A 20,406-nucleotide genomic window follows, 5' to 3' on the forward strand; every position below is an offset into this window, starting at 1 on the left:
CAGGATTGCTAACAAGTTCGGCAGCAAGGACTAGCAAGCTGTTTTGGTCTCTCTTGGCTGGTCTCAGTACTAGCAGCATCCCAGCCCTGCAACAGGCTTCCCTCTCCCCCTCCTTCTGGCTCCCGTCTGCTCCCAGGGCTCCTACATTCAATCTCCTCCCACCATCACCGGAGACTTGCATACCCTCCCCTTCTCCTGCAGTGCTCAGCACCCCCACAGGCCGAGCCCAATCCTCGCCCCCACCTCTCTGCTGCAGGCCACACACAGCAGAGACTCCACAAGGAGGCAGCCCGACCATCCAGGCCTCTCCAGTTTGCTAGTGCCCCCAGGGCCTGGCCTGGGCCGGGAGGCAGGACAAGAGAACAGCACACAGCATGCAGCATTTAGCTGTTTGCAGGTTTCAGGGTGCAGGGAGGCTCCCTTTCAACACCAGCCAGGGCTTCTGCTGCCCCTGTGGTCAGATCTGCTGAATGGGCGGCCAGCAGCCTGAGCCTGCCTGGGAGGGAGGGATGTGTGGAGAGGGGAGGGTGACTGGCTCTGAGCTGCTCAGGGTTAGGGGAGTCTGCAGAGACCTGCACAGTGGTGGACACTATGGTGATCCCTGCGGTAGGACAGGCCGAAGCCAGGCCGGGTCCTTTGGGTAAAATCAAATGCAAAGGGCCAGATCCTGCTCTCAGCGATGCCAGGGTAAATTCAGAGTTGCGCCACTCCCTTCAGAGGAGTGGCTCCGGATTTACACCAGCGTCACTCAGAGCAGCATCTGGCCCAAAGTAATGCGGATAACAAGCTCGCGTGAGAAACAAGATGCTTTTAAGTAGCCAAGGATCTGCCGGCCCAGGCTAGATCTCCTAGGGCCTGATTGTGTAATGCTCGGCACTGCCTCCCTTCCGAGGCTGCTGTCAGCCACCTGACCGGTCCCTCCCTGGCTCCATAATTCACCACAGCAGGGGAAGCACAGAAGGGGGAAGAACACATGCACACACACAGGAGCAAGAGCAGGAGGAGGGGTCCCTACTTGGCAGCTGGCTGGTCGTAATAGTCTTCAATGAGCTCGTCCTCGCTGAACAGGCTGTTGACGCGCTCCGAGCGCAGCCGCCCCCTCATGGTCTCGGCATCGTCCTGCAGAGATAGAGACAGGGAAGTTGACGCGGAGCAGCCCTTTCTGTCTCTAGTTCCCTGCTGTCAGCAGGGCTGGCCAGGATGAAGCAGTCCCGCACCCCTGAATGCTCTGCCCACGTTGCTGCTCATGCAGACAGACCTGCGCTTGCACGAGCATCTCGCTAACTCACGTCCCAACCGCAGTGACGCCGCTGCAGCACCGGCCCGCCGCCTGCGTCATTACCCTGGGTTCCTCCAAGTGGGCTTGTGCGCCCACGCCAAAGCCTGCGCTGCCGCGGCGTTACTGCCATTGTATGTGAGTTGGCTAAAGTGACGTGAGCTCAAGTACGTCTACACACGCTGCGCCCACGCCCCGCAATGGCAGTGTAGACACACCACGTGTCAGAGCAGAGCAGCAAAGAGAAACTGATCAGCTCTGGGAAATGCCAGAGGTCTAGCTGATGGGTGAGGCTGAGTCCCCTGGGGGACTACCCAGCCCAAAGGGGGAGGCACAGGAAGGAGACGGGGCCATTGTGAGCACAAACCCCACCCCACCCCGGCACATTTGCACAGACACACCCTTCCCAGCCAGCTCCACAGACACACAATGTGGGGAACGTCCTCAGCACAGCCAGGATCCACTCAGAGAGTGAGACAGTGCACGCCATGGGTTCACACGTCGCCTCCAGGAGTGACTCAGGTTTACTTCCTTCATTGGCGTGAATCTGGGGCTCAGAAAAAGCCAGGCCTGCTAGAGACAGAGGATGTACAAGCTTCTCTCACAAAGCTTTGCGGATGCCCCTCACTCCTGACCTGCAGCCCCTTTGCTATGCCAGTCCTGGGTCCCCACTCAGCTTTGCCAATACTCACCAATCCCGACTTGCAGCGCCCCTGCTATTCCGGCCCTGGGCCTCTCTCAGACAGAGGTGGCCAGTTGTGCTAGACTGTGATTACAGGAGGAGATGGATCTAGCTGGAGACCAAACTCACAGCACATCATTCCTGAACCCAAGCTCCCAGAAAGGAAAGGCCAGTGCCTGTAACTGATAGCCCCCCTCCAACGTCCTAGCTTTTCTGCCCCGCCCCACGCCTCTCCCCAGCCTCAGAAGAGCATGCACTGCCCTCACAGTACAGGGAAGTGCAGCTGGAGGTAGGGGTTGGCTGCGGGCACTTCATTTACAGAAATCCAAACTGCTGCGTTGGGCTTTGGTGAAAAGTTCTGCATTTCCTCTCTGGCGGAGAGGAGCATGCACAGACACAGACACACATGCACACAAGCAGCCCAGCTCAGCACAAATGTCCACACACCCCCACTACAAACTGATGGTCACTACACCAGAGGCAGCTCACACTGAATCGAGGGTGCATTTATTCAGGGACCTAGGCAAGGATCCTCAGAGGTGTTTAGGCTCCTCTTACTGTCACCAGCTCTGGCAGCCTGGCACCCCTCAGCACTGCCTCTGATTTGCAACTCGAGAGCCCATGGGGCTGGCATTAGAACAGACAGAATTGAAACGTGTCTCTGTGAATCAGCTGTGGCCATCAAACGTAGAGCTGGGCCTCATGCTCTCTAGGGTCGCCCCTGAAAGCAGCATTTCTGCTCTCCTGTCCCAACAGCAACCTAAGTCCCTTCAAGTCCTAACTCACCCCGTCAATGGCAGGAGTGTTAGACAGGCATTATCCCCTGTGCCACAGACAAAATTGGGTAACAAATTTGCCTCCCTCAAATCCCGCTACAGTTTCAATTAGATGCAGTGTTCTTCGCTTCCTGCCCCAAAGCATTGTGCAGCGTTGCTGTGTGCTGTTAACAACTGCTGCGTTCCACACCAGAGTTGGTTGCATTTCAGCAGTGAGTGTCCAAGCCCTGGACACTCTCTGGTCCTTTAGAATGAATGCCACGGTATAAAGTTAATGGGATCATCTGATTTTTTCACCCCACCTCTCCTTTCCAAACAACATTGGGGCTGTTTTCCCTCTTCTTGTCTTTTAAAATGGAAGACAGGACAGACAGACAGACCAACCCACTGAGAGAGCCGAAAAGCCCAGACACTCTGCACTGTATTATGAGCCAACCTTGTCACTCATTTCTCCTGAAGCAGTTGCCAATTCCTCCTCCCACGGGGGTTCTTCATAATCAGAGTCGTCTGTGAAGAGACACAAAGGGAGGCTGAGAAACACTGTTCATTCAAAAGGGGGTTCAGGGAGCACGCACCCCAAAATTGCTGTGCTCCTGTCAACCACTTTCCAGTGCCTGTTCCTGCACCCAGCCAGGCAGCAACACAGCTCTCACAGCAAGAGGCAACATTGTCTGGCGGGAGGGCACTTGGGTCAGGTGGTTTGGGCTCTGCTACACACCCCCTGGATGACCCTGCCCATAGCACTTCTCTCTGTGCCTCAATTTCCCCATCTGTAAAATGAGGCTAATTTTTGCCAAGCATGCCGAGACCCTTCCATGAACGACACTAGGGTTGGGAAAAGGCTTTCTGTGAACGGCTTCTGAAGGTCACACCGTGCAAAAGCTGTCATCCAGCACTCTCTGCTCTTTGCTGTGGGGCAGTGCGGCACTCATTTCCCCTCTGATTCCCACAGCACCCAGGGGCTTTACACATCACAAGGTCACAGAAGTGTCGGGCTGGAGGGACCTCGAGAGCTTACCATTTCCAGCCCCCTGCGCCGAGGCAGGACCATATAAACCCAGAGCAACCCTGACCAGGGGTTTATCCAGCCTGGTCTTACAAACATCCAGTGAGGGGATTCTACAACCTCCCTCGGAAGCCTGTTCTAGATCTTAACTGTCCTGTGAGTTAGAAAGCTTTCCTTAAATCTCCCTTGCTGCAAATTAAGCCCATTGCTTCTTGTCCTACTTTCAGTGGACATGGAGAACAATTGATCCACGTCTCTTTAGAACAGTCCTTAACAGATTTGAAGACTGTTCTCAGGTCCCCCTCAGTTTTCTTTTCTCAAAACTAAACGTGCCCAGTATTTTTAACCTTTCCTCACAGGTCAGGTTTTCTAAACCTTTGATCATTTTTACTGATCTCCTCTGGACTCTCTCCAATTTGTCCTCATCCTCCCTAGAATGTGGCACCCAGAACTGGACACAGTTCTCGAGCGGGGGCCTCACCAGTGCCGAGTAGATTGACCTCCTGTGTCTTACGTCCAACACTCCCATTAACGCATCATTTGAATCCCTCTCCTAAGAGCCTGAACCGGAAATCAGTGGGCATTTTGTCTGAGAACTGCAGGATTGAACCCTAAATTAGACAGAGCACAGAGGAGGAATGACAGACAGTTGTCACGGAGGCAAGGTTATGGAAGGACGAGACCATGAGAAAGGGTAGTGGTACATCCTGCTGGTTCCTTTTTTTCATTTTGCTCCAGAGGAGTTTATGTTTCTAGAGTAATTCTGAAAGGAGTTTTTTCTTTGCTAATATGCTGAGCTAGTGTTTGATGGAGCGTTGAAGACAGGACTGGCGCTGCAGGGACAAATCGCAAGTGGGTGCAGCCCCTGAGTGCCAGCACTAATTGTCCAATGCAATGAATCAAAGACTCCATTCAGAAACAGGAGGGAGGTAAGAGCCAGGAGAGAAAAACAAATGGGCCATTTATTTAACCTTTATAAAGAACGAGAGCTATGGGAACCAGGGTGCTAACTGCCAGCGTTAAACACTGCTATGTGGTCACCCGGATTCTAGAGGCAGGTGTGGCTGCTTTCTGGCAAAGCTAACTACATATGAGGTTATTACAGTATCAAATCTGTCCCTCGGTAAATCAGCCATGCCTTGTGTCTCCCAGTACCCCAGCCTCTGAAGGAGGAGAATTTCTCCTGGGTCCTTGGGATGCTCGAGGCTGGGAGCTAGCCCCCTGAGTTATTTCTTGTTGGAACACCCAAAGCAGGAAGCACTGTTTAGACTCGAGCATTCGAACAAATGAGCTGTAAAAACAAGGCCCTGACCACTTGCCATTCTGAAAGAGCCCGTGGCTGTCTTTGCACGAGCAGGGCACACATGCCAAATTCCACAGCGTGCAGTGGCTCCAACCTCCCTTGCTGTTTCATAGGAGAAACCCCCCCCCCTTAATTACCCCTCCTCAGTTGAGTCTACAGAGCAATGTGAGGTGTGACTGGAGCTTTGACAGAGATATATACAGCAGGGTAGCCGCTGGGGCATGGCCGCTGGCACAGGCTAGTCACCCAGGCACAATCTTGCCCGGGGTCCTAAGTACATATTCACATGGCTATCCTATGCTGCTACCCACACCGCTATTGCAGAGTGGCTGATGCTTCCCAGCCCAGAGGTGGCTGCATTTCAGCGCTTGGTGAGCGATCCCAGTACAGGCAGACTATAAAGCACTCTGGGTGACAGGTGATATGGAAATGGAATGTCTCAGTTATATGCACACAGAGAAACAGCTGCCTCTTCTCCTAGGGCAGGAGTTTGTTGGGACACCAGGTTTCAGGAGAGAACTACGACCAGTTTCCTCCATCGTTGTTCCTTCGGCAATGCAGAAGAGGCACCGATACCCAGTTACAACGGCTGCCATATTTCCTCTGCAGCATGCAGCATTCTGAGCCATTGCTTCCATGACTGCTAAGTCCAGGCCAGGATGTAGGGAGACCCTGTGCAGCCACACGGGGCAGCATCTCCTCCGTCTGTCAGTCTGGGAGCCAGAGGGAGCCAGAAGACCTGGGTGTGTCCAGCAGCCTCAATAAAGAAGCCCCTTTCTAGGCCCCACAGCTGAGACCTGTCTCCTCTCGAGTTGCCAGAGGGTTTCCAAAGCAGTAAAAACTAAACTGCCTCTGGCATACCCTAACGCTACACAGCTGGTGAGAGGCAGGCCTGTGAGTTTAATGATACTATAGAATGTAACTAATTTGCAGAGAGTTTAACTAATTAGGCCTCATTCAGCTTCATGAACTAAGGGCTGATGTGGCCCTAGAGAGGAAGGGAAGTATCACAACCCCCATTTTACATAGGAGAAAACTGAGGCCCAGAGAAGTTGAGAGAGTTGCCCAAGGTCACATAGTGAGTCAGTGGCACAGCAGGGAATAGAACCTAGGAGTCCTGAGTTCTAGTCCCGTGCTCTAGACATGAGCAGTATTTCTTCCCCTTTACTTTGAGATTTAACCCCTTTGCTGCTGGTTCCCACTCCAGCTTTCCCTCTGCTCAGGTTACCTGTGGGCCTGACCCTGGTCTGTAGGGCAGCCCTGGATGGCAGGTATGCAAGGCAGCTGCAAAGCTGTCAGTGCCTCTTGCTGATTGGTCCCCAGGCTTGTCTATCTCATCCAGCTTTGCTCAGCAGCTGCGGATGAAATTGCTCCACTCTCCTAGTCTAAAGTAGCTGTGATGCTCCACCGGGGTACCCAGGGTCTGTTAGTCTATAAGGCGCCACAGGATTCTTTGCTGCTCTTCCAGGGACGTGAGGCACCTCACCATCACTTGCCCTTAGTGCAAAGGCACCTCGTTTATGCCTGCCGTGGGTCAGCTCCCTGAAACCACCAGCCTCTGGCAGCACAAGCCATGCCTGCAGGCACATGCCAACGCCCGCGGCCTCAGAGCGTTCCCTGCAGTACCTAGCCCCTTCTCACTGGACACTCACAGAATTACCAGGTGGGCTGTTCCCAAAGGAACAGGACATGCCAGCTTGTCAGATTCAACCTGGAACCAGCACTTCGCTCCACACCACAGCCCTGAGCTAGATGCAGAGGGAAAACCAGAACGCATTTATTCAGAGATTCAAGGGATTGTGAGTAGGGACAGTGGAAACAAATTGTTTCATCCCAAACAAAATCATAACACGTTTTCTAGAAACTAAACTTAACTAACAGGTTACCCTCCTCTCTAGAGACGCTTCTCTCAACCACAGTTTTCTCCAGCATTTTCAGTGAAGTCTGGCTGCGACTTCCTCTTTCATGAAGCCAGCTCGCTGGCTGTTCACTTCCTAGGTGAAGAATGACAAGGTGCCTTCTTTGTCCCCCCAAATATACTACAGCAAACATCTGATGTGCATTTTAAGATAGAATCCACCCCCACCCCTGTTTACTTTTTCCTATTACTTGTCTCTCTCTGAAGTTTTTACAATCCTCCACTAGCATTTGGTTCAGACCGGCAGCAGCAGGCCCATTGTGAACGACACAATCCTGAAGTTACACATAAACAACTGGATAGATAAACATCTCTTCCCTTACAGAAAACCTGCTTTTCGCCTTTCCCCAGGCACAGACCTTAGGAACACAATTTTCAGTATAGATACCTAACCCCTGGCATAACATCCTTACTGGCATTTCTCCGTGACACTGATGACCAGGGTGACCTCAGCTTTTATCTGAGACGTCATGACATTCTTTGTTGAACTAGGACAGGGGTCAGCAACCTTTCAGACGTGCTGTGCCGAGTCTTCATTTATTCACTCTAATTTAAGGTTTCGCGTGCCAGTCAGACATTTTGACGTTTTTAGAAGGTCTCTTTCTATAAGTCTATAATATATAACTAAAATATTGTTGTATGTAAAGTAAATAAGGTTTTTAAAATGTTTAAGAAGCTTCATTTAAAATTAAATTAAAATGCAGAGCCCCCCGGACCAGTGGCCAGGACCCGGGCAGTGTGAGTGCCACTGAAAATCAGCTCGCGTGCCGCCTTCGGCACATGTACCATAGGTGCCTACACCTGAACTAGAACATACAGACCAGGCCCAGGAGATTCCTGTAACTCTCAGCAGCCCCTCTGTGCCCCTCCAACAGTCGGCACTACCTGGTTCTTGGGTCACAGAAGCCCCTGATGGAAGCTGTGAGAAGCAATGCTTAATTCTCAGACAGACAGCAAAGCTGAATCCAACTGCTGGATGCTCTGGGATAATTCAGCAGATGATAATAAAAATGACTCCCTTTCCTCTTGTCTGCTCTCCTGACAAAACGTTGTTTTGCTGGCCCTCTTTTTCGCCTATCTCCTGGGATAAAATCCTCTATGTGATTTTAGGCCAACTAAACCCTGGCGCTGCACTGAGAGATGCTAGGAGAGGCCTGCTTCAGAACCATCACTACGTGGTGTAAGAGCCATTGTCGAGTCCCGTGACGTTGTCAGGATTCCTGGCACCCAAAACCTGATCTTGCAACCCGTGAAATTCCCCAGGGTCAACCCACGCAAAACTGGGATGCTGCTGCAATGAATGGGATGGACGGACGGAGGGACAAACAGCACAAGGCCCAAAGGTTATTTAGGGAAGCCCAGTTCACTGCACTAATGCAAAACTCAAGAAGGGGCGGGTTAACCCTGACACACACTCACCGAACTCCGGCAGGAGGAGATCGACTGGTCTGGAAGGCAGTTCCGGGGGGCTCTCTTGTTGTGGTTTCAGAGGGGGAAGGACAGGAGGCAGAGGGGGTGGGACAATAGGCACCAGCTCAGGGGCTTGGCATTCCTCTCTATCAGGAAAGCTGCAAAGAAAAAGAAAGATCTCACGTTAACGCAGACACAAGCCTTCCCCGAATCCCCCTCCTTCCCTTCCCTGTATGGCTGCCTTAAAAATCGAGGGCCAGATCTTGATCTCATTGATGCCAGCGGACACCTGGACTCATTCCACTGAAGTGGAAGGAGCGACACTGGATTTGCACTGGGATCACGGGGATTAGAATCACAGCCTTTGCACTGTGCAAGAGCCAAGCGCTCAGGTGGGCTCAGCAAACCATGGAGGCATCACCATGAGATCACCATGGGTCACCTCCCAGGACAGACTTCCAATGAACCTCAAGGAAAAAGAATATTTAACAGCCAAATTGTAGACAGCTGGGATTGTCCCTGTTCCCACCGCTAACCACCATCAAAAACCACCCCCATTAATGACGGACGACCACCACGAGCCCTTCCAATACCACATTCAGCACAAAGCCCCCAACAGCATGAACATTACAGTGTGGGTAAGGAGCTGCCCAGAACAAGGTGCCACTGCTATCCGCACTTCCTGTTCACCTGACCTGCTGTCCTACCGCAGAAATGGAGGGACTTCGAGAGGTCTTCAGGTCTATTCCCCAGCGCTGAGACAGGGCCAAGCAAACCAAGACCAGCCCTGACGGGTTTGTCCAGCCTGGTCTTAAAAACCTCCAGTGAGGGGATTCCATAACCTCCCCTGGAAGCCCGTTCCAGAGCTTAACTATCCTGTGAGTTAGAAGGTTTTTCCTGACTTCTGACTTAAATCTCCCTTGCTGCAGATTAAGCCCATTGCTTCTTATCCTACCTCCAGTGGACACAGAGAACAACGGATCACTGTCCTCTTTAGAACAGCCCTTAGCAGATCTGAAGACTGTTACCAGGTCCCCCCTCAGTCTTCTTTTCTCAAGGCTCAATATGCCCAGATTTTTAACCTTTCTTCCTAGATCAAGTTCTCTAAACCTTTGATCATTTTTGTTACTCTCCTCTGAGCTCTCTCCAATCTGTCCACATCTTTCCAGGGCCAAGTACAGCAGGACAATTACCTTCTGTGTCTTACGTACAATAAACCTGTTAATTCACCCCAGAATGATTTTAGCCCTTTTTGTAACTGCATCACATTATCGACTCACATTCAATTTCTGATTCATGATAGCCCCCGGATCCTTTTCAGCAGGCCTACCTCCTATCCAGTTACGCCCCAGTTTGTAATTGTGTGTTCAATTTTTCCTTCCTAGATGAGGTATTTTGTGTGTGTCTTTATTGAATTTCATCTTTTTTATTTCAGACCAATTCTCTAACATTCAAGGTCATTTTGAATTCTAACCCTGTCCTCTCAAGTGCTGGCAACCCCTCCCAGCTTGGTATCATATGCAAATTTTACAAGCTTCCTCTCCACTCCATTACCATGTCATTAATGAACATATTGAATTGCACTAGACTCAGGATAGACCCCTGTGTGACCTACCCCCAGAAATACATCCTCACAAATCATTGATAACTACTCTGTGACTGTGATCTTTCATCCAGGTGTGCACTCACCTTTAAGTAATTTAACCCAGACCATATTTCTCTAGTTTGCCCATGAGAATGTCATGTGGGACTGTGTCAAAGGCCTTGCTAAAATCCAGATAAATCATGTCTACTGCCTCACCCTCATCCACTAAGCCGGTCACCCTGTTATGAGAGGTCCTGCAGCCGCTTCCTACGTTAGCTCTCATATTCAGTCTCATATGCCATCCTGCAATGTTCCAGGGCTCTTCCTGGAGCAAGCGTGTCGTTCGGTACTGACACAAATTCCACCCTGCATGGCCCACTCCCCAGCCGAGCTGGGCACGCACTGCGCGAAGATATACACAACTATTGTGTCAACAAGCACCTGAGACCCCTCTGCTCATCGCCAATGGTGGAGCTGCTGGAGGCGACCACAGCTGGTTAAAAAGTGGACTTCTCTCTCTCTCTCTCTCGCTCACACAAACACACATGCAAAAATCGAGATTTTGAAAAATTGTTTTGTGAATCAAGAAAGAATGCCAAAAATTCCCAAATTTTTTGCAAAATGAAATTCTTGGGGAAAAAAATTGGTTTGGGGTCAATTGAAATGTTTTGCTATGATAAATTCTCAATGTTTTGTTTCAGTTTTGACCCTTCTTTAAATTTTTTTTATATCAGATAAAGTACATTTCAAAACAGTCATTTTGTTTGCTAACAAAAAATCAAAAGTTTTCTTCCAAAAAAGTGGAAACTTTTATTTCCAATTGTTTTCAGAGCAAAATTTGGTATGATTTCACCCAACATTTGGTTTTGGCTAAACAGCATTTCCCAATGGAAAACTGTTTTGATTAAAATTTTCCCACTAGTTCTAAGGGAGAAAAAGCCCCTGTTCTAACAGTGTTTACACCAACAGCAATTAGACAGAAAATGGTACCAGTGAGACAGCAAACAATGGAAAGCTAGACCCCAGCGCAGTGATTTGGGGAGGCTGGTGGGTATTTTGGACAAGCTGCCATAGCCAGGTTCACATGGAATCCCTACCTGCCTCTCAGTTACCTGGCTTGGTGAGCAAACTAACCCCGGTGTGGTACTGACCCCCTGGCAGGACAGATGTGCCACTGCTTCATCGTTGTGTCAGAGGAAGGACACCACTGGGTTGCAAAATTAAGTGCCGGATCCAGACAGTAAGTTCCTAAAATGGATCCCAAATACGCAACCACCTCTTCCTGCCTTCTATTTAACAGGAGCATGGCCTTCCACGAGGCTACAATTCAGGGGTCAGGAATCTCTTCCTGATTCTGTGGGACTTCAGGCAAGTCACGAATGTGAGCATTTTCATCCTCAGGTGCCTAGTGACAGACATCCAAATCCACAGATTGGTCCCTACATCAGTGGCTGTATTTTCCAAAGTGCTCGGTTCCAACAACTCCCCGCTGGAATCAGCAGGAACGGCAGGCACCAGCACCTCTCAGAAACAGGCCATTTGTATTCAGGTGCCTACAGATGGATTCAGTGGCCTAGTTTTAGGCACTCAATTCAAAAATGTTGGCCACCTTCTCCCCATGACTCAGCTTCCACATAAGAACATCAGAATGGCCAGGCTGGGTCAGACCCATGGTCCATCTAGCCCAGTATCCTGTCTGCTAACAGTGTCTGGCGCCAGATGCTTCAGAGGGAATGAACAGAGCAGGGCAACTTTGAGTGAGCCATTCCCTGCTGTCCAGTCCCAGCTTCTGGAAGTCAGAGGCTTGGGGACACTCAGAGCATGGGGTTTTCATCCCTGACCATCTTACCTAATAGCCATTGATGGACCTGTCCTCCAAGAACTTATCTAGTTCTTTTTTGAACCCAGTTATAGTTTTGGCCTTCACAACATCCCCTGGCAATGAGTTCCACAGGTTGGCTGTGCGTTGTGTGAAGAAATACTTCCTTTGGTTTGTTTTAAACCTGCTGCCCATTCATTTCATTGGGTGACCCCTGGTTCTTGTGTTATGGGAAAAGGTACTTCCTTCTTTGCCATCTTCAAAATATGGATAGTGCCATTTACCCACACCTTGAGGGGAGAATTAACTGACAAATCTTTGGAGATTCTCAGCTGAAAGCTGCTACATGAGGGCAATGATTTATGATTGGTAGTGAGCAATTTAGGCTAATGAACAAAAAATATAGTGGAAAGACAGAGCCATCCGTGGCCTAAATTGCAGAGCTGCAGAGTAAAGCCGAAGTTGTTTGGGGTGACAGGTGCTTGGCATTTCCACAGAGATACTCTTTCCCAGCAACTTTCTCTTCGGTTGCATTGAACACCGAACCACTTGGGAACTAGAACTAGAATTCAGCCACAGCTGCCTCCCTGTTACTACTTCTCGTATTTCCCGCCTCCCAAACAAGCACCACCAGATGGGCAATGCACAGACTGTTTACAGTAAAGATTTTCTAAGGACAGGAAAGAAGGGAAGTTTCCTCGGGCACAAAAATAGGAGATCTGAGTTTGTTTTCCTTTGTTTTTGTGGAAAGCCTCCCAATCCGGAGACGGAGGCGGTTGTGGAATATCTCCCAGGAGAAGCCCCGGTGTCTGTGAACGCCTCCTTTTCCAAATGTCTGGAAAGTGTCCAGCACCCCAAAGGACCTCACTTAAAGGACAAGCCAATAATGACATGTCACAGGAAGGAGGATGGCTTGGTGGTTAAGGCCCTGGCCTCGGACTTAGAACATCCAGGTGCAACTCCCAGTACTCATACAGGTTCCTTGGATGGCTTTGGCCAAGCAACTTAACCTCTGTGGGCCTAGTGCCCCATCAGTCAAGTGGGGCTAATGACGCTTCCTTCTCCCACCCTTTGTCACTATTTTCTACTTAGACCAGGGGCGGGCAAACTTTTTGGCCTGAGCGCCACATTGGGTTTCTGAAATTGTATGGAGGGCCATTAGACACATTGAATCTATTTCCTCCATGTTAAATATCTTGTCAAACTGTTTGAAATGGGCCATCTTAATTATCACTACAAAAAATTTTTTTCTCCTGCTGACAATAGTTCATCTTAATTAATTAGCCTCTTAGAGTTGATTAGGCAACTCCCACCTTTTCATGTTCTCTGTATGTATATATATCTCCTCACTATAGGTTCCATTCTATGCGTCCGATGAAGTGGGCTGTGGCCCACGAAAGCTCATGCTCAAATAAATGTGTTAGGGTTTGGCTACACTTGCAGCCGTACAGCGCTGGGAGTTAAAGCTGTCTTCATACAGCTGTGTAGGGAAAGCGCTGCAGTGTGGCCACACTGACAGCTACCAGCGCACTGTCGTGGCCACATTTGCAGTATTTGCAGCGGTGTTGGGAGTGGTGCATTATGGGCAGCTATCTCAGCGTTCAAGTGGCTGCAATGTGCTTTTCAAAAGAGGGGGGTGGGGTGGAGCGTGACAGGGAGCGTGGGGGAGACAGAGAGAGTGGATTTTTGGAGCCGACACTGCGTCAGCTCCCTGCCTTGCAAATTCCGACCACTTCTCCCACCCTCTCTCATTCACTCTTAAATGCAAATAGCCTTCAGACCAGATAAGCACCTGCTCCGAAGGACTCCCTCCCCCCCGCCCCCCCCCCCCCAGCCGTGCTGTTTCTCTCTTCAAGCAAACACTAGCTGTGGACATTCCCTGCCTGCCTCTGCTCGAGCAAACAGGAGCTGTGTTTATTTTTTAGATAAGCAGCTCCCGGAGCCCCACAACAAAACAAAGAGAGTTCTTTAGTTAAAAGCATTATGGGAAAATTCCAGAGGTCAGTTACAGCGTAGTAAGATTAATCACTGTTTACACTGGCACCCCAGCACTGCAGCACCAGCGCTGTTCTCTTTATTCCTCTCGTCCATGTGGAGTACAACCAGCGCTGTAGCCAGGGAGATACAGCGCTGTATGTGCCTTGCCAGTGTGGATGGGGAGTAATAGTTGCAGCGCTGTAAAGCCACTACCAGCGCTGCAACTCTCCAGTGTAGCCAAGGCCTTGGTCTCTGAGGTGCCACAAGTGCTCCTGTTCTTTTTTCAGAGGGGTAGCTGTGTTAGTCTGGATCTGTAAAAGCAGCAAAGAATCCTGTTTCTTTCCTGTTCTTTTTGCTCATCTCTCTTAGAATTTTTATGGCACATTCGATGCCCAGAGCTCAGCTCCCGTCGACCTGAATTGCAGCTGTGAGTGCTCAGTGCTTCTGCAAATCTGTTCCCTGGTGTCTTGGGGTTGGGAAGCCAGAAAACGAGGAAGACACAATTAGTGGTCAACTGTGAGCACTGTGGTTTAAGTGATTTACCCAGCATAAAGCAGGAGCTCCGACAGAAGCAGGGAAAGAATCCACTTCTCCGGGGCAACATTCAATTTCCTTGGGCACAGGTCCACCCTTTCTCTTTCTGCAGCCCCTGCCTCGTTCACTGGGCATCTTCAAACTTCTGCAACGAATGAGGTAGGAATCCTACAGACAACAGCCTCCTTCACTACATAGCCCTGATTCAGCCCCAGTGCAGATGTATCCCATGCACTGAATGAGGCTGGGGTCCTGTGTAATAAATAGGATGTGATCGTGTTATTAACGACTATATCACAATGCATAAATCAATGGTCCCCAAACTTTTTGGGGTCGTGTCCCCCCTTATCCAGTCCGTGTGCCCCCAGAGTCGGGGCCGGGAGCGGGGCCACGGCTCCAGGGGAGAGGGGGACGCTGACAAGGGTAAGGGTGGCCAAGGCTGTGGCTGCAACTTGGGGTGACTCTGGGGCCAGGAGCGGGGCCAGGAATGGAGCCGCAGCCAGGGGCTAAGGCCAGGGCCAGGTGCTGAGCCGCTGCAGGGCCAAGGCTGGGAGCCGGGACCTTGGCAGAGGGCGGGGCCGGAGCAGAGCTGAGAGCAGAGCAGGGCTGGGTGGTACTCCCTCCCTACCCCATGGGGGGTGGCCTGGGCCCTACCGAGCCCCTTCAAATGTTCCTAACACACACACACACCACAGTTTGGGGACCTCTGGCATATGCACAAGGGGGCCAAATTAATTTTACATTGGCAACCTTAATTCTAGCATTTCCTAATTTTTGAGTGCTTGACCCTGCAACCTCAACTTTCTTTTAATGTTGTTTTTTGGGTGCAATTTCCTAATTTTAAAAAACAAACCTGAAAACACAGAAATTCCATCATATGAAGCTGGATTGACTGAGAACTTGGGTCATTCGCAGGGTTTGGGCCTTTAGAGCCCCCCTAAGTGGTAGCAGTAGAAGGCTATTATTGTCTGTGTGGACCACTCACTAGACGTAGGGTGAGACACATTCATTTCACAAGAGGGTTTCATAGCTATTTGCTGACAGACGAGGAAAGTGGAGACTCAGGACAGAACTCCCAGGTTCAAGTCCAGGATCTGGAAGGGAGTGTGATCTAGTGGTTACAGACCACTTCTATCCTTGTATGCCTAGCCTATCTTTGCAACCCTCTGCTCCAAACCCCACACCTCAGCTACTGTCCTCTGCTCCTAACCATCCCCTTAGCTGACTCCTGTCCCCGTCTCCTCTGCTGCCCTCATCAGTTCCTGTCCCGCTCCCCTTCTGCTCCTCGACACCCTCTGGCTCACATAACCCCCATTCCTCCTCATTTCTCACCCCTCTGCATACCGTGTGGCTGTTTCCTCCTCCTCCTCCTCGCTGCCTGGGAACAGCAGCAGGGGTATTGAGAACACCAGAGAGATAGGCTCTCAGTTCCCATGCCTGGCACAGCAACCACTGGCATCCAGGAGCTGCAGCTTCAGGGCAAGTCCTGCTCAGGCTCTGCAACCCCCGGACTGGCACATGCTCAGTCATTCTGCCAGATGACACACGCATCATCCAGTCACATGCAGGAGCTGTGAGGACGGTGGAGCATGCTCGGTGCAGATGGAATCTTTGGGGAATTTAACACCACTCTAATAAGTCTCTATCAAACATTTGCAAACTTGGGTGAATTTTCATAGAAACAGCAAAAGGCACATCCCTGACCCCAGGGCAAACTCCCTGCCACATTCCAAGTCCCTGTTCCAAAACACGGAGGCTCTAGAGCTTCTCAACAAAGTGTTTGTAAGAGGGTTTTTTTTTTCAACAAGGGCAAAACAACATATATTCCCGTAACATTCTTCAAAAAGGCTGAATAATTTTAGCTAAAACTTCCCAACTACACTCAGCCTGAGGCAGACACCTAGCACAGAAAATTTCAGCCTGAACGGTTGAAGTTTGGCAGTGTTATAAGCAACTGAAAACAAAGTCTCATATAGGGAAGTTGGGCAACTTTAACTATAGGCAGCACTATCTAGGGAAGACTCTTGGACTAGATACCTTTCAGTCAGGGCTACACACATGGGCCCGACCCAGTGTGGCTCCAGATCCAAGCTGCCACAGAGTGCTGGGGTGTCCAGTGCAGGGGCCTGGTGCAGGGCCTCTCTCTCCAGTTCACACCCAGGTCAGCACATACAGCAGAGCAGACTCAGTAGCTCTGTTTACTTGGTTGGGGGCAGAAGGTCTAGAGGAATAACCAGACCGGACTTCTCTCTTTCTCTGGGTTGGAGTGACCTCATTTCTCAGCAGTGGTTTCTATAAAAACAAGCCCGCACACATCCATAGACTGGCAAGACAGCTGGTGCAGGGGGCAGAGCGGAGTCCTGTGGGCACTCTGCCCTGCAGTTCGGGATGAGGGCTGCAAAGAGCCCCTCACCCCCAAAGCAACAGAGCTGTTCTCTGCATCACCAGGACCCCATCGCTGCCATCCTCTGGCAAAGCAGAGCCTCAGTGAATCCGGGGGTGCTGAGCCCAGCAGTGAGTTAAAGGCAGAGCTGACTGCACTGTACAGGCTAGGGTGTATGTACACTCCCATTCTTCTTTGCAGGACTGAACCAGGACTGCCCAAATGTGTGCCATAGCCCTATATGGCTAATGGGGATTCTCCTTGAGCTCAAGTAGTTGGGGCCTAGACTTTCGGAGCAGGAACATCTGGGTTCTGTCTCTGGCGCTGCATCCATGCTATTGCTAAGCAGCATAATCACAATTGGGCAGGCCCTGGGAGGCCATGGGTTTGTTGTATTTTATATATACATATTTTATATCTCATCCATAAGACTCCATTAGCATTACACCAATTTCTAAGGCATCTGTCAGTGTCTAAACATGATTACATGGGTCTAAAGGGACACCAAGTCTCTCATTAAAGAGAAAACAAGCTCTCAGCCCCAGCCCCCTGACGTATCATTCCCTTCCCAGCTGCAGCCACTCTCCTGTTTAGGTGTTAGGAGAAACCTTACGGTAAGGGAGGAGTGCAGCAGGGGGCAGCTGCAGAGCGTGGGAGCTCCACGAATCATCTTAGCATCACATCCTCAAAGCACCAGATGAACACTAGCTAATTAACCCTCCCGATATCCCTGCCAACGCCATTATCCCCATTTTAACACTGGGGGAAACTGAGGCCAGGGGGTAATCAAGTGGCTTGCCCAGAGGTGCAGAGAAAGTCCACGCCAATGTCTGATTTGAACTGAGGAATGCCAGGCTCGCAGCCCAGCACTTGGAGCACCGGATGCACTGGATTTAAAGGTTAAAAGGAAATAATCACTCTCCCGTTCCATACCTGCTCAGAACCCAGCCCAGGGCCCAGCACATCCCTAGGAGACACCCCTGTATAATTTAATCAGTCCCGCTCGATGGGACAGGATTGCAGGTGCTGAGCACCCAGCCGCTCCCACCCTGACCCCTTATGGGCAGGATTTCACAAGAGCTCCATACCTCGGGTTCACGCAACATTCTGAGCTCTTAGGAAAATCTGGCCACTTGTTTTTGGGGCGCAAATAGGGGAAAATCTGGCCCTAGGAGTCTGTAACACCCATATCCACTACAGGTGAAGCAAAGCCCTTAGCAGTCAAAACTAACTAAGGGTATCCCCCAAGCCCCTGGGCGCTGGGACAGACAACAGCTAACATCAAAATAAACACACAAATACCACATGCCATCTAATTCCATCCAATAACCAATCAACCCCCACCGCTGCGTCCGCAGTACAGAAGAAGTGACATCTGCAGCTCAGGGATTCCACAGACAGAGATGCCTGGGGGGCTGAGGACATGGGGATTTCCTCCTGCCTTGGGATCTAGCCTCCTATACCTCCTCTATTCTCCTTGTCGTGTCCCCTACCAGAGGGACTAAGGTGTAGGAGTGAGACACATGACTGGGTGCTTTGCTGATCTCCTCTGCACTGCGTGGGCTTCCACAGGGCAGTCACGAATTCCTAGACTCCTGAATAACAAGCCCTAGCCAACAAACCTTCCATGGACTTCACTGGGGGCAGGATGAGGCTCAAATGGCTTCTGCAATCCTTGGTTGGCCTGGAGGCTGCCCCCTTCCCGTCGGGTGTGGGGCCTGGTCAGAGGGATGCATATGTTCCTCCCCTCCAGGCTCACTGCCCTGCCCTACATCTGGGGAAAGGAAGGAGAGCCACAAGAGAACGGTGTGGGACTGTGTTGCCAGTTGGCTTGCATGTGTGGGTTCTCTCCCTGTGCTGTCCAGCTCTGTGCAGACAGCTGGTTCAGCAGACCTCAGTGGTACTCCCCCATGCTGTCAAGGGCTGAAGGCTGGAATGTCATTGCCTCAGTCCTTGGGGCCCCAACGTTATTATTATTAACAGCAAATAAGGCAGCCTGCTCATTCATCAGACTTTGCTGTGTCTCATAAGGAATGACCACCGGCACAGTTCAGTGACAAAGGCACTCAGCCAGGCTAATTGCCCTAGAATGCCAGCAACCTGGCTCCACGGTTACAAGTGCGCTAAGACATGAGTGCCCCATGGCAAGAAGGGGCTCAGGCAGCAGCAGGAGTCTCTGCTGTCCCTTCAGCCACACAGAGGGTTAAGGCCAGATATTTATAGGCTGAGACAAATAACTAGAACACAAAACTTACACACCACCGTGCGTATTTCATTACACCTGTTTGTTACCTCCCCTTGTTCCTGTTATCTTGGACAAAACATCTCTGTTCATTGTTTGTCAAACCATCTTATCTTGGACTAGATTGCGGTGTCCTTGCACTAGCCGGAATATATTTCGGTAAATATCTAGAGCCTAGTACGCTAGCAACAACTTTCCCAAGTTCATGTGCCAGGCAGACAGTGAACTTGTGAACATCTGTTTGATACTTGGCCTGACTTTGGTTCACAGCCTCTGGTTCCGGCCCCAGGTTCGCACCAGGCCCAGTGCTCCAGGCTCTCTCTCTCTGCTACAGCCTGTATGTCCACACAATATGAGCACATTGGTTCAGTGCTCTTTGCATTACACACAGTCCCACTGCAGCCGCATTATTACATTCGGTTACATGACAGTGGCACTTAGAGACCCCAGCTGAGATCAGGACCCCGTTGTGTGGGGCTCAGTACACACACACATATAGCAAGAGATCCAAAGAGCTCACAGTCTAAACCAGAGGTGGGCAAACTACAGCCCGTGGGCCCCCTCTCCCGCAGCCTCAGCTCACTGCGCCATCGGCGTAATGCTCTGGGTGGCAAGGCTGCGAGCTCTTGCCAGGCCGCGGCCTGACCCAGTGCTCTGTACTGCGCAGTGGCATGTCTGGCTCCTGCTGGGCGGCGCGGCTGCCTGTCCGGGTGTTCTGGGCAGCGCAGCTGTAGCACCGCCAGCCATCGGTGCTCCAGGCAGCGCCGTAAGGGGGCAGGGAGCGGGGGGGTTGGATAGAGGGCAGGGGAGTTCGGGGTGGTGGTCAAGGGGCGGAGGTGTGGATAGAGGTCAGGGTGGTCAGAGGGTGAGAAACAGGGGAGTTGAATGAGGGCAGGGGTCCCGGGATGCAGTCAGGAAGGAGGGGGGGTTGGATGGAGCAGCGGGGGGGAGTCAGGGGCAGAGGTTCCCAGGGGTGGTCAGGGAGAAGGGGTGGTTGGATGGGGCAGGCGCCCTGGAGGCACAGTCAGGAATGAGAGAAGGGGTTGGATGAGGCGGTGGGGGACGGTCAGGCGACAGGGAGGGGTGGATGGGGCAGGAGTCCCGGGGGGGAGCCATCAGGGAGCGAGAAGCAGGTGGGATCAGATAGGGGGTATTTGGGGAGGCACAGCCTCCCCTAACAGGCCCGCCACACAATTTCGGAAACCCAGTGTGGCCCTCAGGCCAAAAAGTTTGCCCGCTCCTCATCTAAACAGACAAGACAAAGGGTAGGAGAGGAAATTGAGGCACAAGGAAGGGAGATGACTGGCCCAAGGTCACTCAGCAGGCCAATGGCAGAGCTGAGAATAGATCCCAGGTCTCCTGACTCCTAGCCCAGTGTCCCTCCCTTTGCCCCACAGCTCCTAACCTTCATCTGCAACCTTCACCTGCAACCTTCACCTGCATGAGCCGGCACTGCAGCCAAAATGCTCAGGACTGCTAAGGCTGAAAGACTCCG

At 51.2% G+C, this 20,406-nt stretch overlaps 1 protein-coding gene and 1 long non-coding RNA gene across 10 annotated transcripts in view; both read right to left on the bottom strand.

Annotated features, from left to right (window-relative positions):
• The window catches only part of ARAP1 (ArfGAP with RhoGAP domain, ankyrin repeat and PH domain 1), a 154,019-nt gene that overhangs the window by 90,309 nt on the left and 43,304 nt on the right, over nucleotides 1-20,406 (bottom strand). For 6 of the 8 annotated variants that reach the window (XM_050943979.1, XM_050942533.1, XM_050943209.1 and 3 more), the window contains 3 exons: nucleotides 8,381-8,529; nucleotides 3,171-3,241; nucleotides 1,016-1,119 (listed from right to left, as the gene is read on the bottom strand). In XM_050943979.1, the coding sequence (XP_050799936.1) occupies nucleotides 1,016-1,119; nucleotides 3,171-3,241; nucleotides 8,381-8,529 (324 nt within the window). Of the gene's footprint in view, nucleotides 1-1,015; nucleotides 1,120-3,170; nucleotides 3,242-8,380; nucleotides 8,530-11,805; nucleotides 12,086-18,291; nucleotides 19,347-20,406 lie in introns of those variants that run through there. The other 2 variants (XM_050947249.1, XM_050945547.1) reach the window with 2 other exon arrangements.
• Nucleotides 13,638-18,278, bottom strand: LOC127040006 (uncharacterized). Of its 2 annotated transcripts, none has more exons than XR_007771334.1 (3): nucleotides 16,324-18,278; nucleotides 15,140-15,380; nucleotides 13,638-14,538 (listed from the first exon to the last, which is right to left on the bottom strand). It is a non-coding gene; the product is annotated as an uncharacterized LOC127040006 (long non-coding RNA). The 2 variants fall into 2 exon arrangements; XR_007771332.1 differs by lacking the exon at nucleotides 16,324-18,278 and adding an exon at nucleotides 15,631-16,314.

Source organism: Gopherus flavomarginatus, chromosome 1, assembly GCF_025201925.1.
Source record: "Gopherus flavomarginatus isolate rGopFla2 chromosome 1, rGopFla2.mat.asm, whole genome shotgun sequence".
NCBI classification, from domain to species: Eukaryota; Metazoa; Chordata; order Testudines; family Testudinidae; genus Gopherus; species Gopherus flavomarginatus.